The 17,539-nt window shown below is 38.2% G+C and overlaps 1 protein-coding gene across 3 annotated transcripts in view; it reads left to right on the forward strand.

The window, feature by feature from the left end:
* The window catches only part of adgrd2 (adhesion G protein-coupled receptor D2), a 46,011-nt gene that overhangs the window by 27,716 nt on the left and 756 nt on the right, over positions 1-17,539 (forward strand). For 2 of the 3 annotated variants that reach the window (XM_055168665.2, XM_073867594.1), the window contains exons 13-26: positions 8,052-8,104; positions 8,192-8,315; positions 10,075-10,178; positions 10,372-10,474; positions 11,425-11,578; positions 11,678-11,820; positions 13,117-13,232; positions 14,835-14,955; positions 15,628-15,669; positions 15,749-15,802; positions 15,886-16,027; positions 16,125-16,183; positions 16,269-16,299; positions 17,435-17,529. In XM_055168665.2, the coding sequence (XP_055024640.2) occupies positions 8,052-8,104; positions 8,192-8,315; positions 10,075-10,178; positions 10,372-10,474; positions 11,425-11,578; positions 11,678-11,820; positions 13,117-13,232; positions 14,835-14,955; positions 15,628-15,669; positions 15,749-15,802; positions 15,886-16,027; positions 16,125-16,183; positions 16,269-16,299; positions 17,435-17,484 (1,296 nt within the window). In that variant the 3' untranslated portion in view covers positions 17,485-17,529. The remainder of the gene's footprint in view (positions 1-8,051; positions 8,105-8,191; positions 8,316-10,074; positions 10,179-10,371; positions 10,475-11,424; positions 11,579-11,677; positions 11,821-13,116; positions 13,233-14,834; positions 14,956-15,627; positions 15,670-15,748; positions 15,803-15,885; positions 16,028-16,124; positions 16,184-16,268; positions 16,300-17,434; positions 17,530-17,539) is intronic. The other variant, XM_073867593.1, reaches the window with a different exon arrangement.

Below are 17,539 nucleotides of genomic sequence, written 5' to 3' on the forward strand. Positions count from 1 at the left end.
TCATGCTAATCATGTTAGCTTCATGCTAGCTTCATGCTAACTTCATGCTAATCATGCTAACATCATGCTAATCATGCTAGCTTCATGCTTATCATGCTAGCTTCATGCTAATCATGTTAGCTTCATGCTAGCTTCATGCTAACTTCATGCTAATCATGTTAGCTTCATGCTAGCTTCATGCTAGCTTCATGCTAATCATGTTAGCTTCATGCTAGCTTCATGCTAATCATGCTAGCTTCATGCTAATCATGTTAGCTTCATGCTAGCTTCATGCTAACTTCATGCTAATCATGCTAACATCATGCTAATCATGCTAGCTTCATGCTTATCATGCTAGCTTCATGCTAATCATGCTAGCTTCATGCTAGCTTCATGCTAGCTTCATGCTAACTTCATGCTAACTTCATGCTAACTTCATGCTAATCATGCTAACATCATGCCAACTTCCTGATAATCATGCTAACATCATGCTAACTTCATGCTAATCATATTAACATCATGTTAGCTTCATGCTAATGATGTTCGCTTTATGCTAGCTTCATGCTAATCATGTTAACATCATACTACCTTCACGTTAATTATGCTAACATCATGCTAGCTTCATGGTAATCATACTACCTTCAATAAACAAAGCCTTATATCTCCACAACAGAACATCGTAGAGACACGGGGGTTGGACCGTTTGACTCGTGACTCTGAGTATAATCATACATTGCCCCCAGAATTTTGCCACGGCAAGCACCACTTCACATTTTCTTCAGGAAATGTACCTATCTAGTTCTTATTATTATATTTTATTCTTATGTCTGCACGTTTTTTTGGCACGTAACTCGTCCCGCACGGTTTGCCGTAGTCCCATGAAAGATGGCTCAAATCGACCGGTTTATTGAGGAGAGGTGTGCTATGACTTTTATAAGGGATCGGGTGCAGGATTTCCGAAAGGGGGGCAAAAAATCACCCAAAAAATCCCATTGACTTAACATTGCGCCGAACTTTGACGAGTCATAGCTCCGCTCGAGGATTTTGTAGAAATATGTGGGTTACAACATTTGAAGAGGGTGGTAGACTCTGTAAAAACATACATGACATTGGGGTGTAAGTTGTACCCCTGGGGTGTAAGAGGCACCCAAAAGTGCCCCATTGACTTATAATGGGGCAGGAAACATGCCCATATAAGGAAATAAAAAAGTTCCAGCTGGGATATCTTCGCTTTACAATGTCGCTTTACAGACAAGTGGGTGGGCTCATTTCACTCGGGCATCCAATCAGTCTCTCAGGATCATCTCAGAGCTATTAAGCCACGCCCTTAGCAACAATTTTGGGCACCCTAGCAACATCTCCCATAGACTGCCATTATAAAATGCCCAGATGGATATCTTTGCACCAGAGTGTCATAGAGACATGGGGGTGGGCTCATTTTACTCAGGCATCCAATCAGTTTCTCAGGATCCTTAAAGGCTTACTAAGCCACGCCCCTAGCAACCACTTTTCAGCACCCTAGCAACATAAAATTCAAACAGTTATATCTCCGCATCAGAACATCGTAGAGACATGGGGGTTGGACCATTTGACTCGTGACCCGGAGTGTAATCACTATTGGAGATGTCAAATTTTCCCTAGCAACCAAATACTGTACCCTAGCAACCAAATAAACAAAGCCTTATATCTCCCCTTCAGAACATCGTAGAGACATGGGGGTTTGACCATTTGACTTGTGACTCGGCGTGTAATCACTAGTGAATGGCAATTTTCTCCCTAGCAACCAAATACACTACCCTAGCAACCGACTAAACAAAGCCTTATATCTCCGCATCAGAACATCGTCAAAACACGGGGGTTGGACCGTTTGACTTGTGACTTGGAGTGTAATCACCAGTGGATGGCAATTTTTTTCCCTAGCAACCAAATACAGTACCCTAGCAACCGGATAAACATAGCCTTATATCTCCGCATCAGAACATCGTAGAGACACGGGAGTTGGATCGTTTTACTTTTGGCTTGGAGTATAATCATATATGTTACCCAGAATTTTGCCACGGCAAGCACCACTCACATTTTCTTCAGGAAATGTACCTATCTAGTTATTATTCTTCTTTTTCTGGACACTTTTTCGGCGCGTAACTCGTCTCGCACGGTTTGCCGTAGTGCCATGAAAGAGGGCTCAAATCGACCGGATTATTGAGGAGAGGTGTGCTATGACTTTTATAAGCGATCGGGTGCAGGATTTCCGAAAGGGGCGCGAAAAACCTCCCGAAAACGTCCCATTGACTTTACATTGCGTCGAACTTTGACGGGTCATAGCTCCACTCGAGGATTTAGTAGAAACATGTGGGTTACAGCATTTGAAGAGGGTGGTAGGCTCTGTAAGAACATACATCACATTGGGGTGTAAGTTGTACCCCTGGGGTGTAAGAGGTGCCCAAAAGTGCCCTAATGGAAAGTCAATGGGGCGAAAATCCCATAGACTAACATTGCGAAAAAAATTTGACGGGTCACAGCTCCAATTGAGGATTTCATAGAAACATGTTGATTACTACATTTGAAGAGGGTGATAGACTCTGTTAGGACGTACCCCACAATGGGGTGTAATGTTATCCTAGCAACCATTTTGGGCACCCTAGCAACCTATCCCATAGACTGCCATTATAAAATGCCCAGATGGATATCTTTGCACCACAGTGTCACAGAGACATGGGGGTGGGCTCATTTTACTCAGGCATCCAATGAGTCTCTTAGGATCCTTAAATACTTACTAAGCCACGCCCCTAGCAACCACTTTTGAGCACCTTAGCAACATAAAATTCAAACAGTTATATCTCGGCATCAGAACATCATAAAGACACGGGGGTTGGACCGTTTTACTTGTGACTAGGGGTGTAACAATTGGGCACATCATTGGCCACTCCCAAGCCACGCCCCTAGCAACCAAATTTGAGCACCCTAGCAACCGAATAAACAAAGCCTTATATCTCCGCATCAGAACATCGTAGAGACACGGGGGTTGGACCGTTTGACTCGTGGCTGAGAGTGTAATCATTATGGGATGCCAATTTTTTCCCTAGCAACCAAATACAGTACCCTAGCAACCGAATAAACAAAGCCTTATATCTCTGCATCAGAACATCGTAGAGACACGGGGGTTGGACCGTTTGACTCGTGACTCGGAGTGTAATCATTATGGGATGCCAATTTTTTCCCTAGCAACCAAATACAGTACCCTAGCAACAGAGTAAACAAAGCCTTATATCTCCGCGTCAGAACATCGTAGAGACACGGGGGTTGGACCGTTTGACTCGTGACTCAGAGTGTAATCATTATGGGATGCCAATTTTTTCCCTAGCAACCAAATACAGTACCCTAGCAACAGAGTAAACAAAGCCTTATATCTCCGCATCAGAACATCGTAGAGACACGGGGTTTGGACCGTTTGACTCGTGACCCGGAGCGTAATCACTATTGGAAGTCAAATTTTTCCCTAGCAACCAAATACAGTACCCTAGCAACCGAATAAACAAAGCCTTATATCTCCGCATCAGAACATCGTAGAGAGACGGGGTTTGGACCGTTTTACTCGTAACTGGAAGTATAATCATATACTGTCCCCAGAAATTTGCCACGGCAAGCACCACTTCACATTTTCTTCAGGAAATGTACCTATCTAGTTATTATTATTATTCTTCCAACCAAATTTCCGCAATTAATACGGCTCGAACCGCTTAACTTAGAAACTTCATTCCAACTCTCAAACGTGCGGACTATTCGGGAATAGTGTGCTATGACTTTTATAAGCGGTCGGGGGTACGGTCTTCGCCCCAGGGGCGAAAAAGCAGCCGAAAAAACCCATAGACTTAACATGGAGACAAACTTTGACGAGTCGTAGCTCAGACCTAGGATCTCACAGAAACTTGTGACTTGCCACATTTGAAGAGGCTGGCAGGCTCTGTAAGAACATACCTCACAATGGGTTGTAAGTTGTACCCCTGGGGTGTAAGAGGCCCCCAAATTTCCCCATAGACTTATAATGGGGCAGGAATCATGCCCATATAAGGAAATAAAAACGTCCCAGATGGGATATCTTTGCAGCACAGTGTCACAGAGACATGGGGGTGGGCTCATTTTACTCAGGCAACCAATCAGTCTCTCACCATCCTTATTAAGGTATTAAGCCACGCCCCTAGCAACCAAATATGAGCAGCCTAGCAACATAATAAACAAAGCCTTATATCTCTGGATCCACACGTCATGTAGACATGGGGGTTGGGTCTTTGGGTCATATTAGCTTCATGCTAGCTTCATGCTAAGTCATACTAGCTTTGTGCTAGTTTCATGCTAGCCTAATGCTAATTTCATAATAAATCTAGCTAACTTAATGCTAAATCATGCTAGCTTCATGTTAAATCTTGTTAGCTTCACGCTAAATCATGCTAGCTTCATGCTAATCATGCTAGCATCATGCTAGGATCATGCTAATTTCATGCTAAATTCATGCTAAATTCATGCTAACTTCATGGTAATCATGCTAGCATCATGCTACCTTCAAGCAAATTATGCTAGCTTCATGCTAATCATACTAACATCATGTTAATCATGCTAGCATCATGCTACCTTCATGCAAATGATGCTAGCTTCATGCTAATCATGTTAGCATCATGTTAGCTTCATGCTAATCATGCTAGCATCATGCTAGCTTCATGCTAATCATGCTAGCTTCATGCTAATCATGCTAGCATCATGCTAGCTTCATGCAAATCATGCTAGCATCATGCTTATCATGCTAGCATCATGCTAGCTTCATGCTAATCATGCTAGCATCATGCTAGCTTCATGCCAATCATGCTAGCTTCATGCTAATCATGCTAACATCATGCTAACTTCATGCTAATATCATGCTAGCTTCATGGCAATCATGCTACCATCATGTTAGCTTCATGCTAATCATGCTAACTTCATGCTAGCTTCATGCTAATCATGCTAGATTCATGCTAATCATGCTAGCATCATGCTAGCTTCATGCTAATCATGCTAGCATCATGCTAGCTTCATGCTAATCATGCTAGCATCATGCTAGCTTCAATGCTAATCATGCTAGCATCATGCTAGCTTCAATGCTAATCATGCTAACATCATGCTAGCTTCATGTTAATCATGCTAGCTTCATGTTAATCATGTTAGCATCATGCTAACATCATGTTAATCATGCTAACATCATGCTAGCTTCATGCTAATCATGCTAATATCATGTTAACTTCATGCTAAATCTTACTAACTTCATGCTAAATCATGCTAGCTTCATGCTAAACCATGCTAACATCATGTTAACTTCATGCTAAATCATGCTAACTTCATGCTACATCATGCTAGCTTCATGCTAATATCATGTTAACTTCATGCTAAATCTTACTAACTTCATGCTAAATCATGCTAGCTTCATGCTAAACCATGCTAACATTATGCTAACTTCATGCTAAATCATGCTAACTTCATGCTAAATCATGCTAGCTTTATGTTAAATCGTTCTAACTTCATGCTAAATCATGCTAGCTTTATGCTAAATCATGCTAACATTATGCTAGCTTCATACTAAATCATGTTAGCTTCATGGTAAATCATGCTAACTTCATGCTAAATCATGCTTAATCATGTTAAATCATGTTAGCTTCATGCTAAATCATGCTAGCTTCATGCTATGTCATGCTTAATCATGTTAAATCATGTTAGCTTCATGCTAAATCATGTTAGCTTCATGTTTAATCATGTTTGTTTCATGTTTAATCATGTTTGTTTCATGTTAAATCATGCTAGCTTCATGTTAAATCATGCTAGCTTCATGGTAAATCATGCTAGCTTCATGATAAATCATGTTACCTTCATGCTAAATCATGTTAACGTCATGTTAAATCATGCTAGCTTCATGCTAAATCATGCTAGCTTCATGCTAAATTATGCTAGCTTCATGCTAAATCATGTTAACTCATGCTAGCTTTATATTTCATCATGATAACTTTTTTTAAATCATGCTAGCTTCACACTAAAACATGTCAACAGCCAGGTAAACTACTAGACTAAATTTCTTTTACATTTCTGTCAATCAACTTTTTTGCATTTTCATGCACTGGTAATTCCTTGGGAATTGCATTTCTAGTTAATTTTATTATGCTGTTATGTTAAGTAATTCTATGTGGATATTTATTGCCATATGAGACGTTCATTGCCGTTATATGAATACTCTTGACTAATATTCAAATCATATGCGGAATAATGCGTGCATCTTTGAATAACTGTAAGAATACAGTTCCTTTGAAAATAATTTTTGTCAAAGTTTTGAGAAATAATATTGTTGTGAGGATATTTATTGCAGACGTTTATTGCCGTTCGTCTATGGAAATCATATAGCCAATATATAATGTTACCCTTCTCCTGACCACCAGGCTAGAGATTTTAAACATCCTTAATCCACATTTACTAGTCTATCAAATAATATCTCATGATCTATCATCATTACGCTGTCTAAATTTTGCTAGTCAGTTTCTGGTTACCTGTGCAGTTGCATAGGCTATTGAGTGTTTTATGGAGCGCTGCATTTAAAAATCTGTCGTTCCAATCCAAAGCGAGATCTCAGTGTGTATTATTCATTGATGGTATAAAGTTAAGCCCCGGTTGTATAATAGAGTCCACAGTCTCTCATGAGTTATGGGACGAATGCCCAGGGATTTCAGAATTTCTGTGTGGGCAAGCATCAGCGAAAGGTGTGTGAGTCTTTTCTGGATCCCATGTCACCAATAGACGCAAGGTGGAGAAAGTGCGCTGGGATGAGGCCACGGAGATGGGTAGGCACAGACAGTAATGAAATTAAAATCCAAAATACACGTAATAACCTACGTGTGTCAAAAATAATTTCCTAAAATAAAAAGTAATATATAAATAGTGCAAAATATTTGTACTTAAAAAATCTCCCTCTCGCCAACAGGGGGTGCTGCAGCACCCGCAGCACCCCCACTTCCCGCGGCCATGGGCATAAGGGTCTTGTCTAGCTAAACGATTGTCATTTTTGACAATAAAAATAACAAATATACACTTTTAAAGCACAACTTCTCGTAAGTCCGGTCCAGCGCGACCTAACGTAAATGCGTAGTGACGTAGGGAGGTCACGTGTTACATATATAAAACGCACATTTGCGGACCGTTGTAAACAATAAACTGACACAAAGACATTAATTAGTATCAGTTGACATACAACAACGTAGGAACGGTCCTCGTTCTCAACACTTGTAAAAACTGGGGTGGAGTTTCGCGTTCGTCCTCTGTGACCTCTTGACGTCATGACGTATTGCGTGGGGTCACGTTGGCGCATCACGACCAGATTTAAACGAGAAGTTGTGCTTTAAAAGTGTATATTTGTTAATTTTATTGTCAAAAATGACAATCGTTTTGCTAGATAAGACCCTTATGCCTCGTTTGGGATTGTTTAGAGTCCTTTGAAACTCCGTTGAAAAAAACTGTTAAGTGTTAAGTATGAAATGTTGGGCTCTATTAAAGTCCATTAAAATGAGAATAATCCTGCAATGTTTTCCTCAAAAAACATAATTTCTTCTCGACTGAACAAAGAAAGACATCAACATTTTGGATGACATGGTGGTGAGTAAATTATCTGGATTTTTCTTTTAAGAAAATGGAATATTCCTTTAAGGAAGTGTGAACATGAGCGTCTCTTTAAATCATAAACGGTTTTGACGCGTGTGCAGCAGGCACTTTTTCTGACAAAACACGTGATGTACATGGTTCACATGATGCAACAAACACATATTTTAAAAACACGAGCAATACACATGACACTCTGAACACATACACACAGTCACGAGCCGCCACTGACCTTTTGAAGAACCAATTTTGGCTATGTGGTTATATAGACTATAAAAGGGTGAAAAAGAAATGGTTCTTGTATGAAGTTTAATCTGAATGGTTCTTTGGGGAACTAAAAATAATTGTTTGACATTTCTAAAAAATATATTTAAAAAGTTATTATTTTGTCTTTCTTTTTTGCTTTTCTCTAGAGCACTTCAGAGAGAACAGTACCTTTCTGCGTATTTTGGGATTTCGGCTCGACGTGAGATTGGCACATATTTTGTTTGGTTTCTTATCTTTTCCCGTTTTTGTTTTATGTCAATCTTGTTTCTCTGGTTTTACATCTCAGATCTGAGGAGGGCAGGTGGTCAACAGATGGCTGTTACTTCATTTCCTCTCAGAATAACTTGACTTCCTGTTACTGTAACCACACAACAAACTTTGCCGTGCTGTTACAGATCTATAATGTTTCGGTAAGGGGGTTTAATTTGATTGATAAATACGTTGTCAGAGAGAATAGTCAAAAAATATCACTGGTGCAGTATCCTTTTAAAAGGTCCTACTATGTAATTTAGGAACAGATATGTATTTGATAACAATATGTACCTCTGAGGTGCTAATATGAACTCTTCAGGTGCAAAGGTGTACATAGCTGTACATTTACTAGAACAAGATCTATGTACTTTTGCATGTAAAAAAGAGACTTATAAAAGAACCTAATAGAGATAAACTAAAAAAAATTCACAAAGCTCAATATTGCAGCTGCAGGAAATAATGCTCTTAAGTTAAAATGATATTGGGGTGGTTTCCCGGACAGGGATTAGCTTAAAACAGGACTAGACCTTGGTTTAATTTGGAAATATAACTGGTTTCAACAAACATGTCTTACTAAAAACATTACCTGTGTGCATTTTGAGGCAAAACAAAGGGCACTGATGTATTTTAAGATATGTCAGTGCAATTTGTTTTCAGTTTGGACAGCTCTTATATTAATTTTAGCCTAGGACTAGTCTAATCCTTGTCCGGGAAACCGCCCCAATGTGTATTAACATCTGATTATAAATACACTGTAAAAAGTTATATCAAATCAACATATATTTTAAGTTACTTTAACTTAACAAATTAAGTTAAACAATTTCTTAAAAAGTTATGCCAACTTATCACAAGTAGGTTGAATCAACTGGCATAACCAAGTTGTTTTAACTTCATGCTGCAAGATATATTATAAGATATAATAGAAGCAAAATATTACAGCATTATACTTTGATTTGTTTTGCATAATTTATGAGCTCAAGCTTAGGCAATGAGTTTAACGATTTCCTTACACTGTAAAAAAAAATTTCAACTCAAAATTTCACTTTAGGAGAAAATTTTAAAGGGGACATATGATATAGTATCATGAAATCTGACTTTATCCATGTTTAAGTGCTATAATTTGGTCCCAAGTGATTCTATCAACCTAGAAAATGTGAAAAAGAAAAACCCAGTAACTTGGTAAACCATTCTCTGCAAGCATGTGAAAAAATAGATAATTTGGCTCCACTTGTGATGTCGGAAGGGGATCTTATTATAAAAATACCACCCTTTATTCTGGACTATCCAATCACGGCCCTGCCATTTAGTTTACACCTACAAATTGCCAATTTTAACATGTTATAATAAATTATATGTGGGGTATTTTGAGCTAAAACTTCACATTGCCTATGTACTCCGTGGACACAAAAGATTTACATCTTAAAAATATTGTGAAATGTAATTTAAATGTTACCAATTGAAGTAATTTTTTAAGTTGATTCAACTTTACTCACAGTGTATATGACTACACACACAGTAAAAATGAAATCAAATCAACATATATTTTCAATCGTATATCAGTGACTCTAAACTCTTGAATAGTAGCATAGCTATATAGCGTAGAAACTGTCATGTGTGATGATCTTGTGGTATTAGTATTGTCATCTAATTATAATAAGTATGATTGAAAATGAAGTGAATTATGTTAAACACTTTGTAACAGTTCTTTAAATATAATTCTGCTTCCTCAATTTTATATTTGAGTCACAATTCCACACTCCAACTCAGAAAATAGATTTTAAAATCCATTGAATGAAATACAGTGATGTGATCTGAGCATTGAAACACTGTATGTGTGTGTGTGTGTGTGTGTGTGTGTGTGTGTGTGTGTGTGTGTGTGTGTGTGTGTGTGTGTGTGTGTGTGTGTGTGTGTTGTAGAGAGATCCTGAAGATGAGATGAACCTACAGATACTCAGTTTGATCGGCTCTGGCTTGTCTCTATGTGGACTCATCTTCACATTTATTCTCTTCGTTGCTGTTGGGTAAGTGTGATGTTTCCAAACTCATCATTTGAGTCTATTAATAAAATCGATATGGGTGTACATCTATGATTATACATATACAACACTTTTTGTAACACGTTGCTACAAAATAGCATTGCTCTTACACTCACATCCAACTTCTCACACAGTATTATGGGTATTGTTTGATTTCTTTATCTCTGTCTCCCTCTAGTGTTCCCAAGTCAGATCGTACCACTGTTCACAAAAACCTGATAGTGGCTCTGGCTGCATCTCAGTTTCTCCTAATATTCAGTGACTGGGCTGCTAAAAATAAGGTGAGTGTTTAATAACATCTGTGAATATCTGTGATATATTTATGGTTTTCAACCATATTGAAAAAAAATGATTCATTCAGTTTACTCAATTTTTTTAAGGTAAGTGGTTGCAGTCAATTTATTTAAGCTACATTTAAACAAAAGTTTTTTTGTTTTGTTTTGTTTTGTTTTTCTTTTTTTTGTTTAAATGTAGCTTAAATAAATTGATTGCGACCACTTTCCTTACAAAAATTTAGTAAATTGAATGAACCATTCAATTGAAATTTTTTTCAGTGCATCCTAGCACTGCTTCTGGAGTACTGGGACAATAAAATCGTATTACAAAATTTTTCTTCCTGTTCCTTTTCATTTCAAGACTGTGAATTATGTAGTACTGGAGTTACACCAGTAGACAGTTTATCCACATTTCTGTGTTGTTCAGGATTATTTGGGCGGTGCAAAATGGTGGCTCAATGACAGACTGGAGCCACTGAGCATGGCACTGCCCCTAATTAAATCGCCAGCATCTATTCACATAGTAAAACATTTTTTTGTTGCACTTAAATTTTTAAGTTGAATCAATTTAAGATTACATGTAGGACTGTCAAAATGAACGGAAATACATTTTAACGACACTCATTTTATTAAAGGCAGGGTCCACGATGTTTGAAAGCCAATGTTAATATTTGAAATCACCTAAACAAACACGCCCCTACCCCAATAGAATCTGGACCTTCTGTTGATAGACCCGCCCCACACATACGCAACCCGGCAAGGATGTCGGTTAGTAGACACGCTCCTTACTGCTGATTGGCTATAAGTGTGTTTTGGTAGTCGGCCCGTCTCCTTTTCCAAAGCGTTTTTCAAACATCGTGGACTCCGCTTTAACGTGATTAACACGTAGTTGGTTTTTTACAGTGTAGTGAGCATCACATCAGGATTTGTGTATTTACTATGTTGGTTTCATGCAGGAAGCCTGTTGGTTAGTCACAGTCCTCCTCCATCTGTTTTTCCTGTCATCTTTCTGTTGGATGTTGGTGGAGGGATTACTGCTGTGGAGTAAAGTTGTTTCAGTGAACATCAGTGAAGAGAGGAGAATGAAACTCTACTATGGGCTGGGCTGGGGTGAGAACCCTTCATGTCTGTTTATTAATGATCTGTTCGGTTAACCCTTTTTAATCTAATGGATTCTGTCTGTTTCTCCTCTCTCTCTCTCTTTCTTAGGGCTGCCGGTTATTATAGTGGCTGTAACCTTGGCAGCTACTTTCGACCATTATAAGGCAGAGAATTACTGCTGGCTGAATATTCAGAATATTCATTTGACTGTTATTTGGGCTTTCGCAGGGCCGGTGCTGTTTGTCTTGTCTGTAAGTGTGCAGAATGACTCAGTCTGATTCAGCATCAAATTTACAGAACATTCAGTTCTCAAGTTTAATAAACAGATAATAACATGTTAAAGGAATATTCAATTTTCTTAAAAGAAAAATCCAGATAATTTAATCACATGTCATCCACATTGCAGGATTTTTCTCATTTTAATGGACTTTAATAGAGCCCAACATTCAATACTTAATTCAACACTTCAAAAAGTTGTGCTTTAAAAGAGCATATTTTTTATTTTTCTTGTCAAAAATGACAATCGTTTCGCTAAATAAAACCCTTATGCCTCGTTTGGGATTGTTTATAGACCTTTGAAACTCCGTTGAAAAAAAACTGTTAAGTGTTGAGTTAAGTATTAAATGTTGGGCTCTATTAAAGTCCATTAAAATGAGAAAAATCCTGCAATGTTTTCCTCAAAAAACATAATTTCTTCTTGACTGAACAAAGAAAGACATCAACATTTTGGATGACATGGTGGTGAGTAAATTATCTGGATTTTTCTTTAAAAAAAATTGAATATTCCTTTAATATAACAAGCGCATGATCCCAACACTGTCAGTGGGGTACACTGTAAAAAAAAATCAGTAGAAATTGCAGCTGGGTTGACGGTAACTTACCGTAGATTTAAATGTATGTTTTTACTGGCAACATTTTGTTCAAAGTTAAATGAACATTAAACATTTACAAGTCTTTGTCTTTACAGAGTAAAACTAAAAAAAACAGCATCAAGCAAAACATTCTGGGAAACAAAATCTGAAGCAAAAACAGAAAAGGGTTGATGATGATTTCTGGTTCCCAGAATGCTTTGCATGAGGCTGTTATTGTATAGTTTTATTCTGTAAAGATAAATACTTGTTAATATTTAACATTTATTTAACTTTGAACAAACTCTTGCCAGTAAATAACATGAATTTAAATCTACGGTAAATTACCGGCAACCCAGCTGCAATAACATTGTAATTTCTACAGAATTTTTTTACAGTGTAGTATCAATTAAAAAGGTCCTAAAATGTACCTTGAGGTACTAATATGAACCCCAGTGACAGTTAGGGGCCATTTTTGACCATTTTTCTGACGGTGTAGGGTTTGTATCACACTTTAAAGCGGTATTTCTTAAAGGTACAGTACCACAAAATGACAGGTAAATTTTAAGGGTCACAGAGTTTGTGTCTTAAAAAAATAATGTAAAAAAAGATAAAACGTGGAGAACACGGATATGTGATAATAGAAACGTCTAATATGACTCAATATCTCATGTTCGATATGAATCTCTTGTTTTTTAGGTCAATGCTGTGGTGCTTTTTCGTGTCGTTATGGTTACAGTGGCCAGCGCACAACGAAAAGCAAAAATGCTGACGCCCAGTTCTGATTCCAAACTTCACACGCTTGATCTTACCTGGTGATTATATTCATACATTTTATTTTTTAGGTGGCTTTTAAACTGGACACGTTTGCTGTGGTCCTTACCCGATTGCGCCACCCACAGCTCCTGCTTTGCTTTCGCGCTCATTTGATTCTTTCGAACACGGTGCACTTGCATTCATCCTACCCCATAACCAATGCGCACGAACTGTATGAAAGAATGGAAAACACAATGCAACTCACTATATTTTTCATCAGTTGACCAGGGGAGGCCGCCTTTCTGCTGCTCGCAAACAGCAGTTTTTAAAGGGACAGGACAGCTGATGACAAGAAATTCCTCTTTAGTCCATCCTATTCACATCATGCAGTTATTTAAGTACTGTCACAAATGTAGTCGCACATTTCGGAAACTGATGATGTCACCATCCGCAAATGCGCATGTGCAGCCTTACTTTATGCTGGCGAGTTGAGTCATGCTCCCAGGATTACTTGCACAAGTAGTCTCGTTCACAGCGTTCAAATAAAACTGTAAAAAAATCTTCAATTAAACTAGAAAAGTTAATTTAATTTAATCTCGATAAGTGATGAGTTTCAGTACTTATTAAATCAAGTTGAATTTGCTATAGTTATGTCAACTTTATTTTATAATTTACAGCCACTCATCACTAGTCAATACAGTTAAAATGACCAGAGTTAATTGAACTTAAAAATTTAAGTGCAAAAATGATTTATTTACATTGTACCAATAGTTTAGGTCCCGTTACGAACTGTCAGTGAAAGCTTTGCATGTTTTATAGTTATATGTTTTGAATTTTTTTTCTAAAATAAAACTTTAACAAAAGTTGAAAAGAGAGAGAGAGAGACAAGCAGAACATGAAACTATCAGGTAGTCAGAAGTTAATTTTCTTTCAGTTTTGATTATCTGTCCATGTGTTTCTCTTTCACATTGCATGTGTCTCTATCTGCCATCTGGACTTGAGGTGATACGATACAACTGTGAAGTACTTTCCACGCACAATTGTTTCATTCTGTTTGGCATTTAAGAAACCGAAACTGTGTCTGCTTCTTTGAAAATGTGGAAATAATCTGTCATCTGTTTAGTTATAGCTGAGAGTTTCAGTACACTGTTATCAATTCCTATAGATAATAATCACAGAGACTCTTATAAACCAGAGCCGATTAATTCATCTTTACCTGTACAGCACTGTAAAATATGGTAACCTTGAGTATTATGAGATGTAGGGGCGGTTTCCCGGACAGGGATTAGGCTAGTCCTAGACTAAAATAAATGTAGGAGCTGTCCAAACTGAAAACAACTTGCACTAACATATCTTAAAATGCATCAGTGCCCTTTGTATTGCCTCAGAATGCACACAAGTAATGTTTTTAGTAAGACATGTTTGTTAAAACTAGTTATATTTCCTAATTAAACTAAGGCCTAGTCCTGGCTTAAGCTAATCCTTGTTCAGGAAACCACCCCGTAAAGTCTATAAATGTGATCATTTAACAGTGTTTGTGTGTGTGTGTGTGTGTGTGTGTGTGTGTGTGTGTGTGTGTGTGTGTGTGTGTGTGTGTGTGTGTGTGTGTGTGTGTGTGTGTGTGTGTGTGTGTGTGTGTGTGTGTGTGTGTGTGTGTGCAGGGCAGCGACGCGCCCAGTGCTGATCTTGTTGCCAGTATTAGGTTTGACGTGGGTGTGTGGAGTGCTGATCCACTTATCTGTGGTGTTGGCTTATCTCTTCACCATACTCAATGGTTTTCAGGTAATACACAACAGAGAGAGAGAGAGAGAGAGAGAGAGAGATGGGGGGGCCTGTTTGTGTTTGCCTGATTATTTTATTTGTGGGTGAACTTTCTTCAACTTCATCTTTCGTTTAAGCTTTAAGTAGCTCTCTTGTGTTTGTCTTTATTTTCTGTAGCTTCCTTCCTCTCGTAACGAATGAGCATCATTCTCTCTCCCACAGCTTGTTAATGTAGATTTATAGTGTGTGTCTGAGAATGAGATAAAGAAAAGATAGATTGGAAAATGGAGGAGAGTCACATACAGAGAGAGAGAAAAGAGATTCATCATTGGACGGAAACTCGTATCATATAATTAGCTGCAGCACAAATCTTTCATCAATGTTTTATGTTCAATCTGTGAAGTATGTGGACAGATTTTGTGGGCTTATTGTAATATATATGTAATAACTACTGCAAACCAGCTAAACTGTTAAGCTAAGCCTCTTAAAAATGGTTTAAATGTTTTATAATTATTATTTTTAAATAACCATAATTTTTAATCCTAAAGGTAATTGGGTAAATTAAATAAAAATTTAAAACATAAATGAAATTTGTTCCATATGGATAAATAAGTAATATGGGTGTAAATATTGTTTATTGATCATAATCTAAAGTAGCAATTTCAGCATTAATGCCATTTGATTTCTCTATAGGGTCTATACATTTTCCTGGTATATGCAGTTTGCAACAGTGAGGTATGGCAGTATAAATATTACTTGTAAATATACGCTACATGTTTTTCGGTAAACTTACTACCATCTTTTGACAATGTAGGTGCGAAACGCGATCAGAAGAATTCAGGAGAAACGAAAAGCTTTGTCGTTTACAGTAAGATCCTTTCTACATATTTTCCATGACATTTTGTTTTTCGAATTATTGCTCTCACGTTTGAAATCTTCTTCATCTTGAAGAACTGCTCTCAACCTACCAGCTTCATGCCCTCTCAAAAATCTCCCAGTGCATCATGGGTACACAGTCTGCCAACTCCATCCAGCCCAGACTGCAGTGAAGGCTCCACTCCCATCACCACCAACTCTCTCATCTTTAAGAACGGTGTGTGAAACATACATAGCCACATTTCAGTATTTATTTTATTCTCAACACAATTCTTTTGGTATTTTCTGTATCATTATTTTTCTCTCTATATCAGAACGGTTTAAAGAGGACAATGCTGTGAGTTTCTCATCAAAAGCTGAAAATGGAAATCAGGTAAAAAGCATACATGATAGTCAAATAACACTACATTACATTTTTTTGTTTATTTTTATTGATATCACGGCAACTTTTATTTCAGGTGGTTCAGCTGACAGCATTTAAGCCCTCAGGTAAAGAACTGTTTAATTTTAACCTACATTTGTACCTACATTAGCTGAAAAGACGTGCTGTGTGCACATTGAAGCACTAGGTGGCAGTAGATCTTTACACTTTCGCATCGCTTTTCACTTTACGGGCACGTTTACTATGGCCCTGTCCCAAATGACTCACTCCGACTTATCCGGAAATAAGAAGAGAAGTTGCCCATCAGTATGAATTCCTCCTTTCCGTCGTCTGATTGGTCTGAATCATAGACTGTTAAAAAAATGGACGACACCCGTTCGCTCTCTTCCATTGGTCAAAAGTGAAGCCGCCAGTGTCCCGATACGGCGCTGACATCTTGGGTCTTGAGTCTGCGCAGTAGCGTTTTCGGGACCAGTCCTGCGCAGTAGTGAGCAGGAAGTAAAGCCGCGAAATCAAGGCCCCGTCCTTGCAGAATGCACATATCACAGCTGTCAATCATGATGTGACACCACCGTTTTTATAGCATTAAATAACTAACTAAAAATAAACCTATATTAAAAACATACATAAGCGTGATAAAAACTACAGTAAATGACAGAAACCAGCTTAGGAAAAAAGGTAATTGAAGTGTAAATAAATTGTTTAGTTGGTCTCAAGTCCCGTTGGATAACAAGGGGGAGGCGGGGTTTATGACCTATACTGGGACCAGTCACTGGGGGGCGATCGAAACGTTTTGGCTTCACTTTTTAGGGCTTGTGCAGCACGCATGTTCTGAATGCTCTTTCGGAAGGATTTCTGGGTTGAAGTGCAGTGCGGGCTTCGCCGAAGACCACATCAAGGGTGCAAAGGGGGCACTAATGAGCACACTTTGGAGCGTAAAAATTATAAATAGGACACCGTACGGACTCGTAGACTAAGCAAGCACACGCAATTTAAGGCCCCGAGACCAAAAATCCACATGAAGTGTGCCATTTGGGACAGGGCCTATAAACTTTTCCAACAGTCTCATGGCAATGTGTGTGTATTTTAGGAGGTGGATAATTGGAATTAATCTGCACCACCAAATTCGTACGTTTTTGTATGATTCGCCTTCGTCCTCTGTGACATTTAGGTGTGGGGTTTCAATATAGTTTTCATCTAATAATCTTATGTTTTGGTGCAAATCGCTGTGTTTGAATGCAGACGACTGTGGGCCATATCTGCACTGGATCTGGGCCGAAGTCGGCATCTGAATCAGTGATCCAATGCGGATCTGGTCCTGAATCGTCTGCTTCTGGGTAGCAGGCT

This window comes from Misgurnus anguillicaudatus, chromosome 5, assembly GCF_027580225.2.
Source record: "Misgurnus anguillicaudatus chromosome 5, ASM2758022v2, whole genome shotgun sequence".
NCBI lineage: Eukaryota > Metazoa > Chordata > Actinopteri > Cypriniformes > Cobitidae > Misgurnus > Misgurnus anguillicaudatus.